Source organism: Lepisosteus platostomus, chromosome 1 (assembly GCF_059453375.1).
Source record: "Lepisosteus platostomus isolate fLepPlt1 chromosome 1, fLepPlt1.hap1, whole genome shotgun sequence".
Lineage (NCBI taxonomy): Eukaryota > Metazoa > Chordata > Actinopteri > Semionotiformes > Lepisosteidae > Lepisosteus > Lepisosteus platostomus.
The window spans coordinates 20820814-20846065 of record NC_142611.1 but is presented as its reverse complement, the minus strand read 5'-3'; the positions used below and the strand labels follow the sequence as shown (position 1 = coordinate 20846065).

The 25252-nt window shown below is 37.0% G+C and overlaps 1 protein-coding gene across 6 annotated transcripts in view; it reads right to left on the bottom strand.

Annotated features, from left to right (window-relative positions):
• Positions 1–1117: 1117 nt before the first annotated feature.
• The window catches only part of psip1a (PC4 and SFRS1 interacting protein 1a), a 35460-nt gene continuing 11325 nt past the window's right edge, over positions 1118–25252 (bottom strand). For 4 of the 6 annotated variants that reach the window (XM_088627048.1, XM_088627068.1, XM_088627038.1 and 1 more), the window contains exons 5-16: positions 23676–23780; positions 20648–20710; positions 18706–18769; positions 18312–18429; positions 16638–16851; positions 16054–16175; positions 8815–8870; positions 8492–8562; positions 6766–6867; positions 5687–5885; positions 4324–4432; positions 1118–2224 (exon numbers count right to left, since the gene is read on the bottom strand). In XM_088627048.1, coding sequence (XP_088483174.1) covers positions 2188–2224; positions 4324–4432; positions 5687–5885; positions 6766–6867; positions 8492–8562; positions 8815–8870; positions 16054–16175; positions 16638–16851; positions 18312–18429; positions 18706–18769; positions 20648–20710; positions 23676–23780 — 1260 coding nt within the window. In that variant the 3' untranslated portion in view covers positions 1118–2187. The remainder of the gene's footprint in view (positions 2225–4323; positions 4433–5686; positions 5886–6765; positions 6868–8491; positions 8563–8814; positions 8871–16053; positions 16176–16637; positions 16852–18311; positions 18430–18705; positions 18770–20647; positions 20711–23675; positions 23781–25252) is intronic. The other 2 variants (XM_088627076.1, XM_088627085.1) reach the window with 2 other exon arrangements.

Genomic DNA, 25252 nt, shown 5'->3' with positions numbered 1-25252 from the left:
TTTGCCTCAAAACAGTTAAGATTTCAAAATTGTGGTGGTTTAGGGTGTAAAATCCTTTCCTTATATTTTTGCTCTTACAAAATGTGCCTAAGAAGAACAGAATCTCCTCAAAATGATATGTATGACATGTTTTACTGGACTGAACACTTCTTGAAGCGAAGCACCTTTCAGGTAGCCAGTGGATAAGAGAACTAGATGCTTCACTGCAGCTTTGATGCCAGAATAAGATACTATTTTTACACCATACCTCAGGTTAAATCAGCTTATACAACATAACCCAGGGCTACTTACCTTACAACCCTTCTGATTTAATCCATTTAAGTCATTATTAGCAAGATCAATATAACAAGATGCTGGCTGAAATGCAATTCTTCAATCAACTGGACTGTAAGCTTACATTTTGAGAAGTCTGAAGTAGATCTTTTTTTTGTAGTGGTCCAACCTCTACTCAAACTAATTGGCACATTCTTCAATACAGAAAAGCGAAAATTTAAAAGCAAGTAATCTGTTAATGTCCAGCATTACAAATCTGAAAACTTTTAAAATCTTGAGAAAAGTTTCTGCAAAAATGCACCTTCAAGACCATAAGTGAAATTTAAGATTCTCCCAAAGAATCCCATTTTGAAGTACTTTCTAAAGCTAAAACCCAAATGATAAATTTACAGTGCCCATGATAGAAATTATACAGTATGTAACTTGTATCTACCCAATTATACTATTTAGATATAACTAATAATAATAACCACTCTCAGACCAAATGCTTGAGATGAGGTAAAAATAATGACAATAAATTTGCACTTTCTAATGTTCAACTTAATTCTGAACTTTGAAACATTTTAGCAATATTTTTCTAAGGACTAACAGGTATACCAATGAATCTTTTTTTAGGCCATAATTTTTTCAAATTCCAAATATTCGTATTCAAAGTTAGAACTGACAAGTGAATATTCAGTGCTGTACCACTAAGTACAAGTTTGTATAGACAGAACAATGAGCAAACCAAGCTTCTAACGAAACATTTTTTTTTTTACTTTGCATCAAAATGTATAAATTTCAGTCTGGTCAGATATGGCATGGCAGAAAAATTAATAAAATGAAGCAAAGACATTGCACAGAGTTGTTTATAGTCACTGCTTTATTAATGGAGGCAAAACGGGTTCAAGACAGGCACAAAAATACTCTTTCCATATTTACATAAATGTGTCAGCAAAGGCTGACATATAACAACTGGGAAAAAAGAAAAAAAAACATTTATACCACTTACAACTTCAAAAAAGAGTTAACAGTAGCTCCACCTTGGCAAAACAATTGACTTTGGCACACCATCCAGTAGCTTTTGTGATGCAGTGTAACTGTCTTTCAAAAAAGAAATATATACATCTAAACTAACAAAAAAGTTAAAGGTATGTTTATAGAGTAAACAAGTACAAATAAGCACTCCGGACACTTGGGTCACAGTGTCTTGGACAGCAGATAATGGTACAAAGAAAACAAAAACGACAAGGACAATCTGGTTTTACTGTACCTCTATCCTACTGAAATTACAGGCCATTACTTAAAATAAATTTAAAATAATCAACTTGCTGTATTTTTACTTACTAAAAGTTTCATTAGAATGAGTAAACCTATGTAAAAATTATCCATGTAATCGGCTGAAAGGAACTATAATGTATCTGATCTTAAGATTTATCAGCAACTTATATCTACTTTTCAACAACTGGCAAATTGAACTCATTCATTAACTGCTAAATTACTTGTGGAACAGTGCTACAGTACGTAGTTATTTTTAAATCTAGAAAATACTGTCATATCGCAACTGCTTCCTTGTTTTGTTTTTCATGGAAGTGACAAATGCTGTACATGCAAATATTTGAAAAATGGAACTACCCAGTTTTTAAAACATTTTAATATAAAATAGTCTAGATTTAAAACTTTCATTTACACTTACAATTAAAGATCTGAAATATGGGCTCAAACTGTAGGACATAACCACACTTCTCTCAAGAAAATAACATTTTGTTAAAAGAATTCTGGATAAAACTAGTAAACAGGGCTGGCTATGACCTCCTGATCTCCCCCTAAAGGGTCCTGAAATGGGACAATGTTTTAGAACTCGTGGAAAATCGAATAACTTCACGCCTTCCTGAATAAAGAGGGTTGACCTTTCCGCCAGGACCAGCAAGTACTTCAGGCTGATTCTTCTTGCGGCTGCACCTTCGCAGTACTGGTAACACAGAAAGAGGAACACAAGCATGTATTATAAGATGATCTTACTCCCTAACCAGAAATCATCAATGGATCCATGAGCAGATGCTTAATCTGTGCAATTCGTAATTCTTCCTAGGAAGGTTAGTGTGTTCCTCCATTTAAAATTCTAGCACTAGTACTTTAGGTATGTAAAAACCAATACACCTAATGTAAGATTTTAACTTTAGGTACTTTCAACTGCTAATTTTAGGATAATGGATTCATTAGTATACTACTGCAGCAAAGCAAAGGAAAAACAAATTCATGGTTTGCTTTAATGTTATGACTTTGTACCCCAGTATTGAAAACCACTTTCTTTCCCATTCCCCTAGTCCTGATCCTGAAGAACACATTTCTTTACTGGATTTCATTACGGCATGTTTTTTTAATTAAACTCAAATTAACCCATAAAACATTTTTAAAACAGTAAGTTATTGTTATAAATAAGTATGAAACCAGAGTCAATGTTTAGCATTATTTATATGATTATGTTGGATATAACAAATTATTTCACTAAGAATAGTTGTGTCATTTTCTACTAATACTGAACAGCATTAATCCGTAATTAGGAGCTGTTGAGCAAATTGTGAAAGAGCATCACTTTTTAAGCAAGCTGACAGAAATCTTATTGCCACAAGTCTGGGAAATTATAAAGTAAGAGTTTCTGAAACCTGAGCGCAGACAACCATTAAAAAAAGCAATTTGATTAGTTAAGGGTTCAGTGAATTTAAATGAGATCAGATGAAACAACGTCAAGAAGAGACAGGTAACTCGATCCCCGTTCTAGGCTACAATGACATCAACTTATTTGAATACTGCATTTACAGTATATCCTTCCTTTTGTTAAATACCTTACAGCAATGTAAGTTATCTAGCAACCAGCAGCATGTCATGAACCTGTCAGGGGAAGGGTGCTGAGGCTTCCTGACCCCTCTCTTCTTACTTTTACACATTTCCTTTCTGAAATGCGTGTTTTTAGGCAGCGAGTCTGCTTACACACCCATTGCATTTCAGATCATTCTCATAGATACATAGATACTTGTTCTTATCCCTTTTGTACTGTCCACGGGAGGCTATAGGCCCTTTTTTGCAAGTTAACAGAACTGATTAAGTTTTGGAAATCACTTTCTCCCCGTTCATCCAGTTCTAAATAAGGACATTCCTTGTGCAGATAGAAATAATGGCTGTGATTCCTCATCTGTTGGTTAAGGAGTTAACAGCAGTAATGAGCACCACAGAATACTTTAGGAGCAACACTCAAAAAAGGAATCTTTGTGACAAAACAGTTTTGGCACTATTTTGGCTGTTTCCAAAACTTCTGAATTTCTCCTTGCTTAGTTTTAAGCCATATATAAAACATGTCACTACGCTACACAAACAAACAAAAAAAAGAGGTCTGGCCATGATATCAGTCCTAGCAGTTTAAAACGTTCTGAAAAATAATTTGCTTTATTTATTTTTTTCATGTGTGAGTCTTTTAAAAATTCTGTAGCACAGTTGTTAGTGTTAGATGTTGCACCACTGCAGTAAGAGAAAGCTCAAAATGTTCATTATAATCTAGCCATATACTGAAATATTACCATAAAATAAAATCACCAATAACTTTTTTCCATATCTCATTCATTGCCCTGAATTGCTAGGGGCAATATAATTCTGTTCATAGTTCCTTCTTTAAAAAGTACTACAACACCTATACAATAAACCAATGTTGGCACAGGACAAGAAACTTCACTTGTGAATGTGTTTATTAACTTGGCATGGCCAAGGTCAGGTCTGGCAAAGTCATACAAACAAATGAAAATCTCATAATTTGATTTTGTGCAACAGAATGTACAACTTAACAATTCACAGATCCCAAAATCAGATTTAAAGGGGAACCTAACATGTCCGTGTAAACAAAAACTTAAGTTATCTACCTTCGTTCCATATCACATCATTCCTAACATTTAAGGAGAATTTAACCAGACTTGTACAAAAGAACCACTCTGCTTTCTTTCGACACTTTTAAGAGATGAGGTGTAAATGTTACTTATCAAGAGTTCTTGGCAGTGTGGGCTGCTGGGAGGGTGAACTCACTTGCTCTGTTCCACAAATCCAGGGTCTTCTGTGAGCTTCTCTTTGTCCTGTTCCTGTTGGGTTGGGCTACTCTCTCCTAGGTTAGCGTCTCCATTTACAGACTTGCTCTCTGCACAGAATGGCTACAGTGAAACAGCTGGTAAAATCCTGACGAGGCATGTATCAAGCTTAATCTCATCTTGACAGAGCTCACATTTATTTTAAGTCTTTTTTTACGTAAGGCATGCAGGATTTCATGCTTTTACGGCACAAAATATTTGTCTAAGGCATATGAAACAATACTAAATTTAAGTTGCTCCTTTTATATTATCAGACTTTTTTTAGAGGTAACTGGATTACATTTATCCCTAGAAATGGCTAGGAATAATCAAGTCTTACTGTTTAAACTATTCTTATTCAAAAAGAAGTAGTAATACACTGCCTTCATTGACCACATAAGTGCCCGAAATAAGCCATTTTTAATATTTTTCTGCAGAAGAACATAGAACATTAACAATTTTAAAATACAAAGTAGGGCTGGGCGATATGGCCAAAAACATTATCACGATAAAAATTTTCTTATCAGTCAATATCGATAATTATCACGATAAATGTCAAATCATTATTTCTTTCAAGTTTAAAGGCAGATTTTTTCTCCTGAATGAAAGTTGAAGAAACCAGACAGTTAATTGGTAAAGTAAACAACTCTTTATTTTAAGAACACAATAAACACTTGCCAAACAGCAGAAACATTAAACAAATCTGAGGTAGAGAGTATTCAAGTCTTTTTTATGTCAAAATACGCATGAGTAAAATTAACAAAATAAATATCTTAATAGAAAAATTAAATACTGCAGTGTGATAAAACACACATAGAAGATGGCTCAGACAGACTGCAAAGTTTAAAGTACTGTTTTATGTCTGATCGTAAAAAGCCAAAATATCTCCAAATTACCGAAGTTGAATGACCTTTTCTGTCGACGATGTCATCGTCCTTGGCAGCTGGTCGTTGGCAGCACTACATTTGCTTCAGTGTCGCTCATTTCTCCACTCTTAACTACAATCCTGTCAGCCACCACCGTGTGGGTAAACACCACCACGTTAGCTGCCCGTTCTGCAACGCGCACGCGCACTCGCGTAGTATTTTATGCGCATGCGCAAAGCATAAACGTATATCGAACATTTATCGAACTTTTGTTAAAATTATATCGAGGAAAATTATATCACGATAATTATCGTTATCGAATAATCGCCCAGCACTAATACAAAGTATTACTGTATCTAAGATGTACATACTTGTAATCCCAGCTAATTTGTGAACACTTAAACCTTTATATGCCAGCTTCAAGAGTCTGCCAGCTGCTGGCCTGTTCTGCCACCTCACCTGTGGTCTGCTCCTTCACCTCTGCCTTCCTCAGGCCTCCCTTCTTGGCTTCCTCATACTGCCGCTGCTCGGCCAGGGACTTATTCAACACCTGGCTGATGACAGAGTCTCCTTCCCCCACCAGGAACATGGTTTTGAACTTGTTGTACAGCATTGTTGCCTTGTCCATTATGTCTTGGCTGGCTTTAAACCTGCGAATCTGATCAAGACAAATTTCTGTGATGGACTAAACAAAAAATGCAATGCTTGCGTCTTCTATACAAATTAATATCTTACCATGACAACAGCTACCCTGCGTCTTTAAATGAAACATGCTTTACCAGTATGCCATTTTATGAAAGACTAATAAAACCAGGAAACTTAAGAGTATATGGTGAAAACATGTACAAAAAACCAAACCCAGGTTCTGTGAGGCAGTAGCATTAACCTCCATTGTGCAACCTCCACTCCCCTTAACCTTAATCCACATTCCCAAATCATGTTATTTTAAAATCACATATGTTGTCTAATTTTGCTCATGAGCAGCAGAAAATTGCATTTACAGTTCTTTCTAAAGCTTGTAAATGCAAACACTCAGATGTTTCAGTAACACCTTCAATCTGAACCACTCCGTCCAGATATTTCCACACAAAACCTACACAGAGGTCACTTGTGTTGATAATGTTTCTAATCTTTCAGCTGTTCCTTTCTGGCTGCTGAACTGCCATGTAATAAGATTGTATGAAGTATGAAGATAACATTTTTCAGTATAAAATCAAAGCAACTCCATAAAGTTCTAAACCACACTCAAATTTCAATCCCAATCAAACATTTCAGTAAATAGTGGAAAAGACAGAAAGCTGATGGCTACATCTTTTCCTTATAGCCAATATGTAGCCTACACTGTCCACTGGGCTGGTAATCTTAGACTTAGAACTGAGCACTTTTTGTCTGGGCTTAACTGTTCAGTGCTAAGCAGGAGAGGTAAGGCTGCTCTTGGTTTGTTAACATCTGCTCCATAGAACTGACCACCCACAAAACAAGGTTGAAATAAAAAGACTGACCAGGGAGCCTCACTGTCTCATGAGAAACTGACTGACCTTTTTGAGAGTTGCAATCAGCTCGCTGTGCTTCTGCAGATGCTGTGTGGTGACCTGCAGTGTACCAAGCTCATCCAGCGCCTCAATACACTTCTTCACATCCTGCAAAACATATTTTCATTTACAGCAACCTACTACTAATAATGACCTACCACTACAGACTGCCCCTCACCTATGATGCCTGCAACCTTTACTGCAGAATGTTAAGTAGCAAATATGTTTCAATAACCCAAGGAAGGCTCCACAGCCGAAACGCTGTGTTTTCTTTCTTCTCTTTTCAGCATGGAATAAACCAAATACATGTTTCAATAATGACTTCTACAATCCAACATAGCCTGCCTTCTTGTTCACCATCATAGTTGAAAGCAGATTAATAAGCTCTAGTTCCAACCATAACAGTGTTGTACAGCCAGTTTCATAGCTGATTTACAGTTACAAAGCATTTTGTACATTTAAAGCATTTACAATCCAACAATACCCATAACAGCACCTCCTGGGCAATGTCATGTGCATGAGTCTGGAGTTAAATGCCTGACATCCAGTCTCTACTCTGAAATGTCAAGCATGAACATACTTTTTAATTTTAAATAAGAAGCTAAGACAGCAATTTCAATACAGTAAGAATATCCTGTGGCCAATCCATCATTCATCATGTTCATGTCATCATTAAGTAGGAAATGCAGCAGGTAACAAAGATACTTTTGGCCACTCTAGTGTGAATTAAGTAAGTAGTTCTGGAATTGCAAAGTGTGCCTTTACAGTCAAACTCCCTATATTACAAAATGCAACTCCCTATATTACAAAAAAGGGTGACTAAATAGAATTAGAATTTCCTAGTCATAATGCAAAAGACAAGGTTCATAAATCAAAACTCGAGCATTTTTTTAACATGGTACATTATTTTAAGGTGATAATCTTCAGGCCCTATGCAATACCACTGCATTTAAATACACATCCTGCTTGTACCAGAAATGAAAACTGTCTCTAAATACACTGCATATGTACAGCTATATAAACAATATCATCTTAGAATACTAAAAAATTATAATATTCCAATCCACGCTCTGACAAAATACTAACATAACCTCCCTACTAGTCACAGTACTGCATGCTTATAGTAAGCACACGATTTGTTCTAACAAATTCTGCCATGCTTCTAGGAGGAATTGTGTGACTCAATTCAATTTTTCAAAGTGCAGTTTAGCTGCCAAATGTACAGTGTCTTAATAACCAGAGTACAAAACTCAAAAAGTGAGAAAATAGTTTTGAAAAACAAGTACATTCTAAGTGGTGCAATTCCAGCTACTGCCCCTGAAACAGACTGTTCACGGAACTAAATCACAAGGGGTTTTGGCTAAACTCGATTCATCATGAACATTAAATTAAGACCTTACTTCCCAATGGTCACAAGTTCAGGTTTTACAAAGATCTGTACACAGCCTGTTCTTTATTAGCTCAGTTCAGATAGTGAAAAAAGGAATGTAGATTTTATTCAGCATGACTTCATGTTTGACAAACAATTCATTATAGACACCACTGAAGTACATTAGCATATCGCATTTAGGCTAATTATTTGAAAATGTTATAAATCAGTGATTATGTTTAATATTCATGTTTTAAAGTCCATTTATGTAGTCCATACATCTCAGTTTACAGAAGCGTGAAGAGACCTGAGTGGGTTGAGCTTGCCATCATCCTAAAAAGGGTCAAAGTCATTTACACTTACAGGGCTGTCGATCTTCAGTGATATTTTGATCTCCCCGTGCAGCCTCTGCAGCCTTGACTCTGTTGACAAATCTAACAGAAGACAGCAGGAAATCTAGGTTTTAGAAAATGAAAGAACACGATCCAACACAAATGTCAGAACCAAAAACACTAAACAGTGACTGCTGTTTTTTCAATTCCGGTCCTAAAAAATGTTATTCTCTAAATCTGAGTTCCAAGACTTTCATGTTTTTTATAGGAATGAATGAGCTGCAGCACAGAGAAAGGAGTAATATTTGACAGTAAACTGAAGGCCAGCTCTATGTAGTTAATGATAACACTCACCTTTTTTCTTGTCCATTTTCTTTTCATCCAGTTTCTTTCCCTCGTCTTTACCCTGCCTTACAAGACAAAAATATATTGCAAGTTATCGAGCAATCAACTACCTTTTTTATTTAACCCAATCAATAACATACATTCATGTTTTGCTATCTTAACTCCATCTACTGGCAAAATAAATTATTTTCTTAGAACTCAACAAAGTCATTTGATATTTTGAATCAGACTGACTTAAGTCTCAATTCTTTCACCTGACATAGATAAATTTAGGTCATGCCTTTATGCACATCCTGAAACAACCAATAACATATCTCATCAGTTTCAGCTCTTCCATAGAGCTTCAGTTTTAATTTTCAACACTGTTTCTATATAATTTTAATTGATGTTCCATTTTGGTCTTTACACTTTGGTCCTAACTCAAAACTGTGTAGATAAGAAACTTCGAATTTCACATACAGAGACAGATGCACTTTGGGACAAAAATGGGGGTCCTGTGTCAACTAAGATTGTGGCCGGACCCACATATTAGGAAACTATTCCAAAATCTTATGAACTACTGCACATTGACTGAAATTAAACTTTGCAGATTTCCTTTAATAGTAATGCCTGAGACTTGCACCTGCAAAGATGTAGCTGATATTTGTACACGTATACCACCAATTAATTTCTTGTCAAACCACTTGACCCAATAAATTCCAAACTTGGTGGGCATCATTCTTTCCAAATTTCAGACAGCTCCTGGTTGAAAACCAGATGGCTAAACAAGTCTGAACTAACCAGGTATAGTATGACAGATAACTTTTTTCATTTTGACAGAAACTGCTGTCCCATTTCAAAACAGACAAGAACACCATTTCATTTTGCTGTTATAATAATAATAATAATAATAATAATAATAATAATAATAATAATACATTGCTTACACTTATATAGCACTTTTCTGGACACTCCACTCAAAGTGCTTTACAGGTAATGGGGACTCCCCTCCACCACCACCACCAATGTGTAACCCAACCTGGATGATGCAACAGCAGCCATAGTGTGCCAGAACGCTCACCACACACCAGCTATTAGTGGGGAGCAAATTCATAGATGGGGATTATTAGGAGGCCATCATTGGTAAGGGCCAATGAGAAATTTGGCCAGGACTTTGGGGTTACACCCCTACTCTTTTCGAGAAACGCCCTGGGATTTTTAATGACCACAGAGAGTCAGAACTCTCAGTGCCCAGTCCTTATAGAAAACTGCTCATCTGCTATACCTTGGCCATTTAACTCCACTCCATCATCCAACTTAACCTTATCATACACATCAAAATGATACTGTTCAGAAACTAATTACCAGGTTTGGTAATTTAATGTGAAAGGGATCTATACAATGACAATCTTATAACACTGCACCTGTGAAAATCCATATAGCCGTCAGTCTTTTACCAGCATTCAAAATGCTCATGGTCAAATACCATATAACTGATATCTTCTCATTTGCCAAATATCATAGTAGGCACCTATTAATACATTACAGACACCTAACTGTTATGTTGTTTACTGCAGTACTTCATAACCGGGACCTTAACTGTTACTTCACATCCTTTAAAGAATTAAAGACTACTATACATTCTTGCTTTGCTACTAACATACACCATAACCTTTCTGCTACTTTGCTGTTCTATATCCACAAGAACAGAACTTGTCTATAAGGGTTTGAAGTTCTTAATCTTTTTCTTAGTTAGGTTACAAAATATTCAATATAAAAGGGTTTTGAAGACTAATGTTCACTTTTTTGTAAACAAAAACCTCAGAATGCCACTTATTAAATATATATTGAAGGTCCACCAAGACTTCATCAATATCTAAAAGGATTATGGTTCAGTTTTACAAAAAAACCTCCAGGTTCAAAAATAGAGCCTGTTCTTTTGTCTTTTTGCAATCAAATTCCTACTAATATAAAAACAAAAACATAATACACCACATGCTGTGCTGCATCTAGAAGCTATATAGGACTGCTTTTTGGCTAGAAAGTTAATTATCTTTACAAGGGGGAAAAAAAGCAATAAAGATGGATCATTGTTGACAGAGACATTCTTTGAATCAACAGCATTCTGTTACCCCTGTCCAGGATAAAATTAAGGTGCCACATTTGTATGCAATTAGTATCATTTTAAGGCAGCCAAGAGTACCTTGGATTTTTAATTCGGAAACATTTACTTGCAGTAAACAGCTCCCAACCCAGCTGATGTACGGTTTGTTCAATAACTGTTGAATAATAAAAAAAACCTTAATGGTTTTGTACAATCAACAAGAATTTGCTGGATGTAAATTTCTACCCTTTCCAAACATATCTTTTACGCGTTAACATTTCTGAGGAAAAATGAAGATTACTTTTAACTGTCCTCATGTATGTGACCCCTTGCTCGTAAAATGCATGTGTATCAGCATGTTCAGTGTCTTTTACTAAATCCGAAGAAAAACAGCGTGCAGGAAAATGATGCAAAGCCCATTTTATAGCTGTCCATGGAAATCAACTGATTTAATTCCAACTGACTTTCTTTTTTTAAGCTAAACCACATTTACAAACATGGCATTAAATGTAATAACTTCTCATGACGCAACACAAATAACACTAAAGGCACAAGAGATTTAAAAACATTGTACGTGTAATGTATCGATTGCAATACACTACTTATGAAATGTTCCTGCATTCTAACTGTTGCTGAACTCTGAGGGGGTTGATTTCAAAGTCTAAGGATTTAAGCAAACTAAAAATGAGTTTCAAACCTTCTTTATATTGTATATTATATAAACTAAAAAACTTCTGGTGGATCAAGTATAGGAACGATATATATATATTTCCTTTTAGTTGTCAGTTTACATCACAAGTCTTTCTAATTAATTTTTTTAATTATCTTCCACAAAATATTTGCTTTCTCCCTTTGTTAAAAATCACACACAACTACTTAACTCAAAAACAATACAATGTATGACTCGCCAACAGGATCACATCAGGGATATATACCTGTGGCTTGTTTGCCTGAACTAGTCAAGTCGTATTGAGGCGTTACACTTGCATGAACTTGCACTCCATTTTTCATGTTCGTCTTACTCCATAGAGTGGTCTAACCCAAAGGGATGATGAACAACATTTTAAGTCTTCCACATTAGTTCATTCAGCTAATGCTGTTGCAGAGATCAGTGTTCAAGGACAACTCTGTGGTGGCATTCAGAAATGGTTGTTTTCTTGAAGATGGAAATTCATGCTCATTCATGAGCTGGGAAGATTCCGCAGTTTGACACAAAAGAGCTAAAAAATTCTGAAAAATGTCAAAACACTTCCTTTTATTTCCCTTATTTTTCCAGCTGAGTTCTTGAGGCTGTAACTTTATCTGAAAGGAAGGATGTTATCCTCCTTGCAGTAAGAGTTCATTCAGTACAGAGAATGCCACTCAAACACTTTAGTAAGTTAGTTTTTGACACTTGACAAGCACAGGTCATGTTATTTTTTTGTCCATCTTCGCAATTGGTCTCTTAAATAAAAGTCTCCCATATGTCTTCCGCTCTATTTACAGCTAACTTCTGTAAAGAGGACAAGATGCATGTATTTGGGGCCCATGTCCACACCTACTAATTCAAACAAATATGAATTCAGTGCATGTACGTTGATATGATTGACAACTCATGACACTTGACAATTCATGTCACTCAACAGTGTATTTAATTTGATAACCTTCAGCTTTCCAACAGTTAAGGGTGACTTATGTAGTGAGTAATCTGTCAACCGCCACTTGTTTTACCCTGGGTGTGGAGACAGAAAGCCTTCTAGGCACCTCAACAGCAAACACTGGTACAAACTTGATGAGCTGGCAATGGTTCACTACGACAGACATTTCGACACAAAATTAGTCCGGTGAAGCCTGCCTGAAATGTAGCTGTCCAAAATGCTGAAGATTTATAGTCCTCCTGTGTTGTTGGGAAATGAACTCTGTAAATCTTCATGTATGTTGTCTTGCAAAACATAACTACACTAACAACATTGCCTTGTTTTCAACCTCAGTTAATTCATCCTCCTGATTCAAAACCCAGGAAGCTTTTCAATGTCCTTGGATATTTCTTCAATCCACCTAACGCTGTTGTAGGAAGGAGGAGCTTGTCCTACCTTGCAAGCTTCCGTTTATCCAAATAGCTCATGGCAGATATTTGTAGTAGTAGGAAAATCTTTTCTTCATCAAAAGGAAAATGTAAGCAGGCCTTCTAATTGCTGCTATTGATATTTCAAAGTAATTGCTTTTGCCCTTCAAATCGCTCCATAACAATTTTGGACCTTGAATCACCCAGGGTATAAACCCATACTTCAAGCATGAAGAGTCATAAATGCAGCTGAAAGTTGGTTTGTTTGTGTTTCCTTAGCTCTGTGCAATTAATCTCTCCTTGTCTTAAAAACGTCATTGCCCTTTTCACAGAAGTATTCTTTTGACAAAGCAAACCATCGCTTGATAATCCTCTTAACTATGCATTTGACAGAATGACTAACTTAAGTTACTGTCATCCAGTTCCAAAAGCTAAAACTAGTCCGTGACCAAAGTAACAATATTCTCGTCATGCATTCAACAAGGTATGAGCTAGTCTGGGCATAGTTTATCACCGTCATTAAAACTTGTCCCAGTATCAGTCAACAGCCAGGTGGATGCAAACCTTTGCAGTAAATCACTACTATATTTTTTTTTTAAGTTGAAATTTGAATGTGCTAATGATTTTAGAAGATGAAGCCAAAAGAAACACAATCAAAAGAAGCCAGCATATCACTTGTTCAATAAATTTAAAAGGTAAACGTTTATTAAGCAGCATTTACAGACATGATCAAATGACATTTCAGCCAAATGCAGATTTCAGAGATATTGGTTTATAAAAAATCCATTGAGCAGAACAACCTGCCGCTTAATAGAGAAGGAATGTTGAAAGCTGTTTTTTCCCCCATTTTGAGTGGAGGTAACTTTGTATCTCAAAAGGTCCTTTATTTAATAGCAAAAGCCATGTGAAGTTTGGTATGATGCAGCCATTTAAATAAATTGGTACTGTATTGGGTTGTGACACTTTCAAGTATGCATTAAAAGTCACAATAAGATTTATATCTTTTTTGACAAAGTTTGTAATTACACAAAGTCAAATTTCACTTTTAAAAAAGACAAGGACAGCTTTGCCAGCCAATCCATAGTTTTAGAGAAATCTAGCAGAATACTACAATAACCATATGTCAAGACCAAAATTACTATGATTTGACTAAACACTAGAAAAGGAATGTGGTTGCCTTCATTTTAATTTTTATTTTTGAAACAGTGGAGGTAACTTCGCACCACCTCAAAAGGTCTTTTCTCTGTTTAATGGCAAAAGTCAGGGCTCAAACAGGGGAACTGTTAGTCACTAAGGGTGAACAGAATATGCCTTGGTGATCATGAATTAATTCATATTTGTGACCAGAGATTGTGGGGGTGTGCATATCAGATTAAAAATAAAACACGGTTTCACTATGAGAAAAGCAACCATTCATGAAACAGTGGACATTCATTTTGTGAGGCTGTAGCTTGAAGTTTGATACCTGTTGACAAAATTCTGTGGCTTGTGTAGTCCAGTGCAACTTTGATACTATAGTTGTGGAACATGACGTTGAGGAAGAACTTCTTCGACCCATAAAGAAGAGAAATCAGACCTTGATTCTTCATTACCAATACCATTAACTGGAATGTCAAAAAAAAAGTATATGACAGAAGGGACTTACAAGACAGTGGGCCAACAGAATATCAAAACTGACTGGTTGCAAGGCTTTGCTGTCATTTTGGATTTTTCTAAAAACATTCATCTTGGTGTAGCAGCCACGACGGATGACCCCATTTTTGTTAAAAGGTACTGTGTCTTGCACCCCTGAATCAATGCATCATTTGGTAAACAATCACAGCAACATTCCCTTTAGTGTTAAAATGTCATCGTAGGGAAAAAAAAAAAGGCTAAATCTGGTCGGTCAAATTACATGCATGACATGTTGGAAGACCACAATTTTAAAATCTGCACCTCCCCGAAACTGCCGAACAAATTAAAGTAAAACGAAGCAAAACAGAATCACACTAACGTCCTACACCCTGTCACATCAGGTACGACCAAGTACTAAGTGCTTTCCTGGGCCCTGTTTAATGACTGAACCTATAGTAAAGATGGTATGATTCTAACACTGACGTTATATAGTAATGATAACCCAAATTACTTACAACACAGCTTTACACACAAAAATAAAGCCTATACTCACCAGGTGTGTCACTTTTAGATCAAGGGCTAGACATACAAACTCAAGCAAAGTATGGTTATCATGTCTGCAAGAACTGCTGATTGATTTTTATGTGATCCACAAAATTGTTGTGCAAAAATTGATTTTTGTGTTCTATTCATGAATTTATCAGCTGTTTCACAAAGGCTTGCAGAGCAGTCTGCTGTGTACTCTCTGCAATGTTTTAGCATGAATCATCATGTGATAAAACACCTGTTTACCTCTTTCTAGAGATTCTAAATTTGTAGACTCTTAAAACTATCAAGATAAAAAGGATCATTCCTGGCCACATTATGCATCATATTCCTTAATTAGATTTGTACCATCTGCAACTGGATTGCTAAGCGCTCGAAGATTGAAGCTGCCACTTGCAGGTTGTACTATAAGCAGTATCTGGGGCACAAAATCTGTAATTGAAGGGATACAGAGCTTAAATTTCTGTCGTTATCAATGCTGAATTTGGAAGACACAGCACAGCAAGTCACTGCAGCTTTGCTATAATATTAACAGCATGTCATCTCACGAAATGTTGATGTTTATAAAATATTTTAACTACTCATTTTAGGGAGCTCCTAGTTTGCTTTCCCTTAAGGAAAATGTTTCAATTTTTTTTTTACATTTTTGGTATTATCAAGAACATGGCTCAAAGATATTTCTTCAAATACTGCATTTGGTAAACTGATTTCCATGTAACATTGGAATATGAAATACTGGGCAACTATCTGTCATCAGCAACTAATTTAGGAGATATGAACATTTTTTTAAAATAATTTCAGTCGTGAGCATCACTGAGACAAAAAACTTGCTATCCCTCCATCAATGTGACATGGAAATCACTCTGGAGAACCTAGTCGAGGTACACAGAAAGCAAGAACTATAGTAAGTATTCCCTAAAGGATAGAGAAATGATTAGCCAGACAAGGAAACCACACTCACTCAGTTGCCTTCTGGTCCTCCTGTTTGCGCCGCCGCTCATCTCTGTCCATCTCTAAGGAGTCCTGTTGCGATTTCAACAGATTGCGCCTTCTGGCTGCCGAAAACCTGTCATTCTTGTTTTTCTGTTCATTTATTTTTTTTTAAAAAAGCAAAGGAACATTGGAATCCACCCACGTTTCATTCATCTCTTATGTGCAGGTGCAAACTGTATTTAAACCACTGTTATAAGCATATAAATAAAGGGAGAATCAAGGCTCCATTGTCTTTATTAATCTGAGAACTGTATGTTTTGAGATCTACATCACAAACTACGGCTCTTGTGTGAGTTTGGTTCTCACTGTAATAAAAACATTATAACGCAACTGACACAACATTATAACACAACTAACACAATACAATTAAAGGCTTTACAGTAGTGTAGAAAAGATCAAACGTATCACATACATAAAAAAGCAACAGCTCACAAAATCAGTGTTTAGACATAATTCAAGCCAATTGTCTTTGTATGTGGTAACTCAGATTGGCCAACAGTTAAGGCCCTGCCGGGGCGCCTGGCCCTTCAGGAAAGACTGTTCTCTACTTGCCTCCTCATCTTCCTCCGACTCAGACGAGGTTTCCCCTTTTGCATTTTTCCTCCGTTTGGCCTCAGGCTCTTTCTTACCATTGGCCTCCTTGGATTTTTCTTCTTCTTTCCTTTTTCTGCCATCAGTTTTCTTTTCCTCCTCCTCTGGCTTCAGGCTTTTGGCAGACTTCTCTTCTGGCCCTCGCTTCCTTTTCTTGTCTGCCTCACTGGAATCCCTGACAAAACAAAAATACAATCACTTGAAATTTACTCAAGACACTTTGGCCTCTGGCTGCAAACTGGGCCTTTTCTTAAATGTTTCAGGTTTTCCTTTGTGCCCAAATTACTGTATGGTTTATGTCAATGAAGAAAACTCAATTAAAGAGAGAGTTTTTTTCTTCGGGGAATATTACCGACTACAGTAGGTAACTTTGGAAGTATCTATAAGCATTTAGATACAATGGTATCTAAATTCCTAGCTAGGGTAATGCCTAGTTAGTGTCAGCATTTCTACTTCTTAGAGCTTTAAACTCAGGGATGTTTACCGAGCTGAGATAGGTGTGAGAAACATTGATCAAAAGAATCCTGTAGTTTACCTTAGTTAATTAAGTTCTGGGAAAACTATTAAAGCCGGTGTCACATTACAGGACTTGACACGACACCTAGTCGGAGAGCACATCAAATTTAAAGACTGCAGTTGTTCCATCTTGTTGCCTTTTCTGTCCTAGAGGGTGTCAAATCATATGACTAGGAATCGCAGGGGGTGACTAATTACACGATTCCCTCACGACTTTTCATCATGGTTTCAAGTCTTATATTGCGCCACAAAAGTACCACGAGGTCATTTCATTTTGGCAGCCAATCAACGTGGAGCACACCGGAATAAGAGGAGGAGTACCGCACAAAAGTAAGCAACAAACATGAAACATCGAACAGACATCTGTGCGAGCTCCAAAGTTCGACAAGCCTCTTCTCCATTTGTCCAAAACACTCGCTTTCCTTCTTTCAATGCAGCCGCATTGTATGAATTTTACTTCCGGTTGAGACTGTCGCAGACACAAGAGCCTAACCCTACGACTTGCCGCTGGCTACAAGAAAATCAAACCTGCTTGATATTCAAACATATGTCAAACTGATGTTGAAAGGTACTCTTGCAGATCAGACATCATCAGAATACAAGAAATCCTAAATATTGCCAACTAAACCACATTTTCTGACTCCACACCAGGATAAAACTTAAATCCATCTTTTATTCTGGTGGTACACCACCATTCATCTCATCTCCATATTCTTAATTTTCAACGATACTACGGCTGAAAGGGGATGTCTGTCATTTTAATTTTTTAAGAACAATGCTCAACATCAACAGCTTTGCTGTCCAAGACAAACCATGGGTGACAAACCAATTATATTTTACCCTGAACACGAAGGGTACGGTCTAGATTGCTTCAGAAAACAGATTCCTTTAATACATGAATACGTAGGTTCTTTACTTATTCCAGTTATACCATGCTTGTCATTCTAAATGGATGCTCGGCAGAACTGGAAAGATTATTAGGACTGAAAGTTCAACTGACAGAGCGAAGTAGAGGTGAATTCTAGAAGCAAACCGGTTCTTCAGCAAAGATTTCACCTTTCAGTGGGACAATGATCCAAAGTAAGTGCAATGTGTTAAAGGAGACAGTGGAATAGTTACATTTCACTTCCAGAGCTGCGGGGATCAGTGGGGGCCATCTGCTGCTGCTGTTGTAGTAACAGCATCTTCTCTGCCTTTGGCTTCCTCCCTCTGCGCTTGGGAGTGGGTACCTCACTGCCTACAGGAGGGCAGACAAAAATCAATACTTTCTCTTCCCAGCACAGCACTGTAACTTCCCCCCCAGCGTTCCAAAACCTGAAACCGCAGCATTCGTATATTTTATTGATGGGTATCTGAGACATTACCTGAATCAAAACAATCATCACTGTTCACTTGTACACAAAAGTTAAGAACCAGCTGCAAGCTAACTGTACAACATACTAATCCTTAAGAACAGAAACAAAAACTAGTATATACAAGTCACAGTTAAAGCATGCTCTTCTAGGTGAGTTACCTGGAGGGCTTGAAGTTGGGCTGGTAGGGATTTCCTCTTTCTCCGAGTCTTGTTCCACTTCACTCTGTAAAGACATTTTAATTATAACAGGCTGCGACTGACTGATTTTCAAAATGCCATAACAAGAACTTGTCATGGCAGAATTAACTGCACCAATTAGAAAACAAAAGGTAATAGCTCACCTTCCATCCCTACAATCAGGGCAATGTTAACTTGCCCTTATTGTATAAAGCTACATTTTTCTTCAGGTCACTAAATACCAAGTGCCATAATTATGCATGCAACTCCTTTTCTTGGCCTCTGAACTGGAAATTTTCAAAGTTTTTTACATGACCTTTGCATAAATAAAGTATGATACAGTATATCTGTACAGTTTTTTACCTTTGCCTGGTAAAATACTGTAAGGCCACATGCTCTAAAGGTTATTTGAAACAAGCCAGAAACAAAGTTGAAAGAGCAACAGAAAGTATCTTAAAGGGAGAGACGACATGAACAGAACTAAAATTGAGACTTTAAAAACCAGAATAAAGTCACCCTAAAGTAATTTCTGTGCACCCAAAGCCTGATAAAAATCAAACCTTGTGATATTCTACAGAACCAAGCACTAAGAAGACAACAAGGTGCCTACAGTTGAACTTCAGCTCCTGTATCAGGCCCATAGCTGACTCTGGTATCACCCGTAACCTTACTTAAGAATAAGTTCATCTTAACATTAAAGCTCTTACTTTCTGAAAAATGATTTTTCCTTTCCTCAAATCAAACAACTTTTCAGCCTAAAAATATTTTTTTCTGTTACATCTATTGAGTCAGACTTAAAACTAAACCAGCCACCTGAGAAACTACACATTTAGGAGACATCTGTGAGATTTTGCATCAAACCCCTTCATCAAAACTAAGACACAACATTAGCAGCACTACCCGCTCCTCGACAGCACCCCTTCCACTATAGTCGTTCATTCATACTAATGCAGCTGCTTCTCAGTCAAGGATAATTTCAATACTTAGCAGTCTTTGGATCACACCACAAAGCCTTATCATTATTGCTTACAAAGTGCAAAAGAGTGAGAAGCAAGTAGATATTTATATATTGAAGCCACTCAGTGCACATATTAAAAGAATTTACCAGCTGTCAGTTACCTACAGCACAGAGCTCTGTTGCTCTGTGAATATAAGGCTTCAATTCCAATATAATTTCATAAAATTACATTTTGCCACCATTTTGTGGCTTGGGAATGGCAGTTCTATAAATTTTCACATACACAAGCCATTGATAGGGCACTTCAAATTCTGTCCACATCTGATGATACAGTTATCAGATTTTGAAACTGCCACACAAACCGCTGACATCAAATTTGGGATCAGGGTCTCCTCCCCCATACTCCAATTCCAGGTCAACAAATCAGCTAAATCTGTCCGAGTGCATTTTGATCTTGCCGTCACAAAATTAGTAATTAGATTACAGTATCCTCAAGGCAGTTAATTCTGGTGGGGAAAAAAACAGTTTTGCTCATATGCAGTTGTATGTGCATTGTTGTAATTATTAGGTTTTGGCTAACAAAGTAAATCATTACCGACACTAAACGTTTAATAAAATGGCTTGAAGTGACAGCCCGAAACAGTGTTAAAAATGGGTTCTGCTTTGACAGTAAATCTGTACATCACCATTCATCACCATAACTTCAACTTCTTTAATGTGTCAAACGCATGCTAATGGAAAGCACTGAATCGAGTTCCATTCCGAATAGAAATCCTTCCAACATTTCAGAAAAACGCAATTTTAAGGAGGAAAGCCCAATCGGAAAGGTATCTTATCTTTGCTCTGGAAACTGTATTCCAAATCTAATATTGCTGAATCCAGTCATAGAGGCATCCATATCCAACATGTGTGCAGACAGACTGGTATATGGGAACACTTGATGATGATGCCAAATGAGATTTTTACCTTTTTCTTTCTCCCTCTCTTGGCTTTTACTGGAGTTTCTGGAGTTCCCTTTTGTGCTGTATCCTAAACAAATGTGAGATAGGAATTAGCGTACCCACTCAGGAAATAAAAACCTCATTTATACAGAATGCTGGAACACACAGAAGAGCTCCTTTGAGTTAAACCTGATGATATCATCTACAAGTGTGAATAAGTGTATGACGTGAGGCGACAAATTGCACATCGTTTTAAGAATAGTTTATCCTATTACACTCAAATATCTGTAATAACTGCTCATGAGGTACATCATGTAAAACTTCGGATATCAAGAACATTCCGAAACACCTTCACTATCATAAAATGACAAATCAAGAAGGGGAACCAAAGGTCTTTGCTAACACTAGCAAAAACTATTGCTACTAATTACAAAAACTACATCTACTGCATTGTGTCAAAGTGGGTTCTACATTAGCTCCAATATAGAAAAATATTTTCTCATTTATTTCAACACTCGGAAGTTAAACGATACTTTAGAAAAATAATTAAACTGAATTCCAAGGAAACTAAACTGTGAAAACAGATCGACTTCCATGAAGGCAGTGACATTCTCATTCATTTTAGACTAAAGTACGATGATAGTAAAATCAGGAAGCTTAAAGAACTGCAGTACAAATATTATTGACAACATGATTACACCATGAATGAAAACATCTATGCTTTAAACAAATCCTAAAGAATATTTGTAATTAAACACCTGTCAAGCTTTGGACTAATCCAACACATGCACTGGAAATACAAAATTAAATGGTTTGTGTGTGCCACCTAGTGGAACACAGTCATACTGCATGTATTCTAAAAATAAGCAGTCAAATCTTGAACAGAAAATGCTGGCAATAAATCGTATTCAGCCAACTGGAAGAAAACTCAACTACAGCCCAAAACATCCAACTTAAGACTAGTTTATTACCTTCTATTTGAAGAGGATAAAATTAAATAATGGACATTTTTGGACACTTCAAAATGGAATACAGGATCTTAAGGCACTTATCCCTTTCCACTGTCATCATACTTTTAACCATGCAGGATTTTAATAAAATGTGTTGCTTCTAATGACATTTTACTATGATTAACAGTTTTTTAAGATATTGCGCAACTTCAGGTAGTACTTCAGGCAATATTTTGAAATCAAAACTAATTTTCTTCACATTTCATTTAGGTTGCCACAGCTATAAATCATAATGCAACACACATTATCTGGGGAAACAGCGACCAAGAAGTTTCCTGGGGAAAATTATAGATTGTGTTTGCAAACTGAACTACTTCCTGTGGCACTCTCGACCATAGTCAAGGAAGTTTCTTTTGCTATTCCAAGGTTAAGGGGGAACTGCAGTCCCAGTTTCTCAGACTGGTTATCAAATCTTAGTAACAAAAATCATTAACTGATGTTTTCTCAAAATTCTTGAAATTGTGCAAAATTGTGAACTTTGTGAAAGTACTGTATGGGTGCCATGTTGATGTTGGCGGACAAACTGTTGGTCTCGCCATAGTCGAGAGCGATAGTCTGAGAACTGTGTTGTGAAAGACGCCCTTCCTGCTCACTAATATTTTTGGTGAACCCACGTGTATATTTTAATCGCTGCCTCACTGTCAAGCATTTGACTGTTCAGAAGGTAAAGGTCACACACAAAATAGAACTGGATCAGCAGAAACTCAAACTGTTTCCTTTGCCAATGACTGTTCAACTAGCCAAGAGATGGGTAATAAACATGGTCATACGTTTTGACTAGATTCAGAGTGTAAGATCGATAAAGCAGACATTTCACCTCGGAAATGTCCAAAGTGATCTGCATGCTGAGTTAACAAGTAGTAATTGTCGGCAAAACTGTCTTGAAGTCGATATCTTGAATCGAGATCAGTTGCACTGATTCAAATCAACTGTTCAGATGATGCGACAGACTACAGCGCAGCAACCCCTGCTAGAATCTTCCTTTTAGGTGTGATTTACCATAAAATGAACACAAATGTAAATGATAGAGTACTTTTGCAATACATGAAAATGCTCATGTCACCTTGTATGTGTTGGTTTCATACAAATATTTTAAATTAATACAGTAGAAAAATTCATTTGGTCTAAAACTTGCATACAGTGAAACAGGGCCGCTTTTGCGTCACCAAAGTGTTGTTGCCTCGTTCTTAATTGCAGACAATGACAGCTCTCATGACGTAAACTGGAGGTTGTACACATTACCATGTGTACCTTGGTAGTTTCACTGTGGATTAAAATGCATTCATCATTGCCAATTCATTATATCCCCAACATGTAAAAATAGTGTTGTGGCTTCCCTCTAGTGAGATACATGCACCTTTTAAAGACTCCTCTCTGAAGGCATACATTTGAACAATTTAGCTTCCCCTACTTTTTTTCCCCTAACTTTTCAGGGAATTATTCTACACTGGCCAAATCCAAAAGAAGGATAGCATCAGGGAACAGAAAGGAAGGAAGGAAACTGCCCAAGATTTCTGTATACAAAAGTCAGGAAGATTTACCACCCAAAGCAGAAAACATCAATGAAATACATTTCCACTTTTGTTTTTCTTGTGGTGCAATGTAATGTCCAACCAAGATTTACACCTCCAAGATCTATAGAAATTGGGACCTACTTCTAGGTTTCCAAGAAGCTGTGTTTTAACTGTGGAATCTGAGAAATTTCTTTAAATACCAAAAGTATTCAAGAAAATCGCATTGTTACAGAACACTGAACTTCTTGGAAAGTATTTCACTCCTTCATAAACAGGCTTGAATTATCACATTTTTCAAGAATGACATGTTCCTGAACAGAGAAAGTGAAATCCGTGCAAAATGAATAATGTCTAGTTTAGGTATGTAAAAATAAAATAAGTTAGAGCCACCAAATCAGTGTGAGTAATGTTGCTACATCTTAATTTCACATTGCATGCCTTTTTTAAAGTAGTCAACATGTGGTGAAACTCTTTCATACAGAAAAAGTTATTTGATTCCAGCGAACCCAAGAGCATGCAATGTACGTACATCGGCAGACTCGGGCAAGAGCTCCGAATCTTCCATGACCCCTTCGGTCTCCTCTTGCTCACCCTCAGCGTCAGCCACAGCCAAGCGAGCACGTTTAGCAGGGACCTGAGACAATACCAAACACAGTGGGCCCCACCTTGGGTTAGTGCAGTACAGCCAAGCACAGCTCTCTGGCTCAGAAAACAAGCGATGTGCCCGACTGGCTTGTTCATTAAAAAGCATTTCAGTCTCATTCCTCTCAAGAGTTGTACCAGGTATATTGTGTTGCAGGACACAACGAATACCACCCATGGAAAACCATCCTTTTCGTGATCCATTTTCAAGACCCATTTAATGATTGATCTACGTGTGCAGCTGGAGGACTTGATCTTGGTGTCTGCCATAATGACAGAATGTACTCAGTTTTCCAGTAACTTCAGTTTTTCCGCACACATTCCACCTTCAGAAAATCACACATTTTCTGGAAATTTGTGAACAGACACCACCGTCATTAATAGCTGAATTAATACAAGCTCTGTTGGTCCATGTGAACATCTCTTATTTAAACAAAAACAAAAAGAACAGACTATTATTGTCACTACTGCAATAAAACACAAAGTAAAACCCCTGACCTGCTTTCCAAATAAAATAACTGATGACCAAAATACAATGGGGAAATTCAAGACATCTCTAGCAAACTGAACCTGCCATCAAGTCGCTTCATAATTGGTGGGAAGAATCAAAAATAAAGATTCATTCCAGGCTTAACTTCCAATTTCCTGCTAGCAAACTATGCCCTCCCTTACGTGGAAGATTTCCTTTTCCCTGTCTTCTCTTCCTCCTGTCTGAAACAAACTTCTTTCCTGTCCTAGTTCCCACTGACCTCATTGCACTGCTCTGCAGAAACTAGGTGTTTGCAACTATAGAGAGTATAATGGATAATGGATTTGACCTGAAAAAACTGTTCATGTGGCTATAATTGTGCAGAAACAAAAATGTTCAAATAACAATCTCACATTAATAACAGGACCATCTAAAAAATATTATATATCTCATGTTAATCTCAATGGGTACTTTCTTTCTGGAATATTTTAGAATTAGCACTTCTTGCTAAACTTGCATGATTATCTAAAGCAGACATGGTAGCGCACTGGTTAGCATTGCTGCCTAACATTGCTGTGCTTCCTCCCACATTCCAAAGATACACTGCTAGATTAATTGGCTTCTAGTAAAACTGGCCCTAGTGTTTCCTTGTCTTTGTGTGCCCTGCAATGGACTGGTGGTCCCATTCAGGGTGTATCCCCGCCTGGTCCCCTTTGCTTCCTGCAACCCTGCAGTGGATAAAACATGTTAGAAAATGGATATTTAAAGTCAAGATCTTTAACAACAGATCAGAAAATGTCACCGAAATCTCTCTTGGGACTTGTATTTCTGGATCCTTTGTTTTTTACAGTGTTTCAGATGCACAGTCCAAGCCTTCAACCCAGTTCGGTCTCAGCTGTTCCCATCTCATTTTTCTTCTTTGTAATACTGGAGCTGCTTGTTGGGAGCTAGGCATTTGCTCTTGTATTGACCAGGGGCAAAGCAACAGCCCCCAT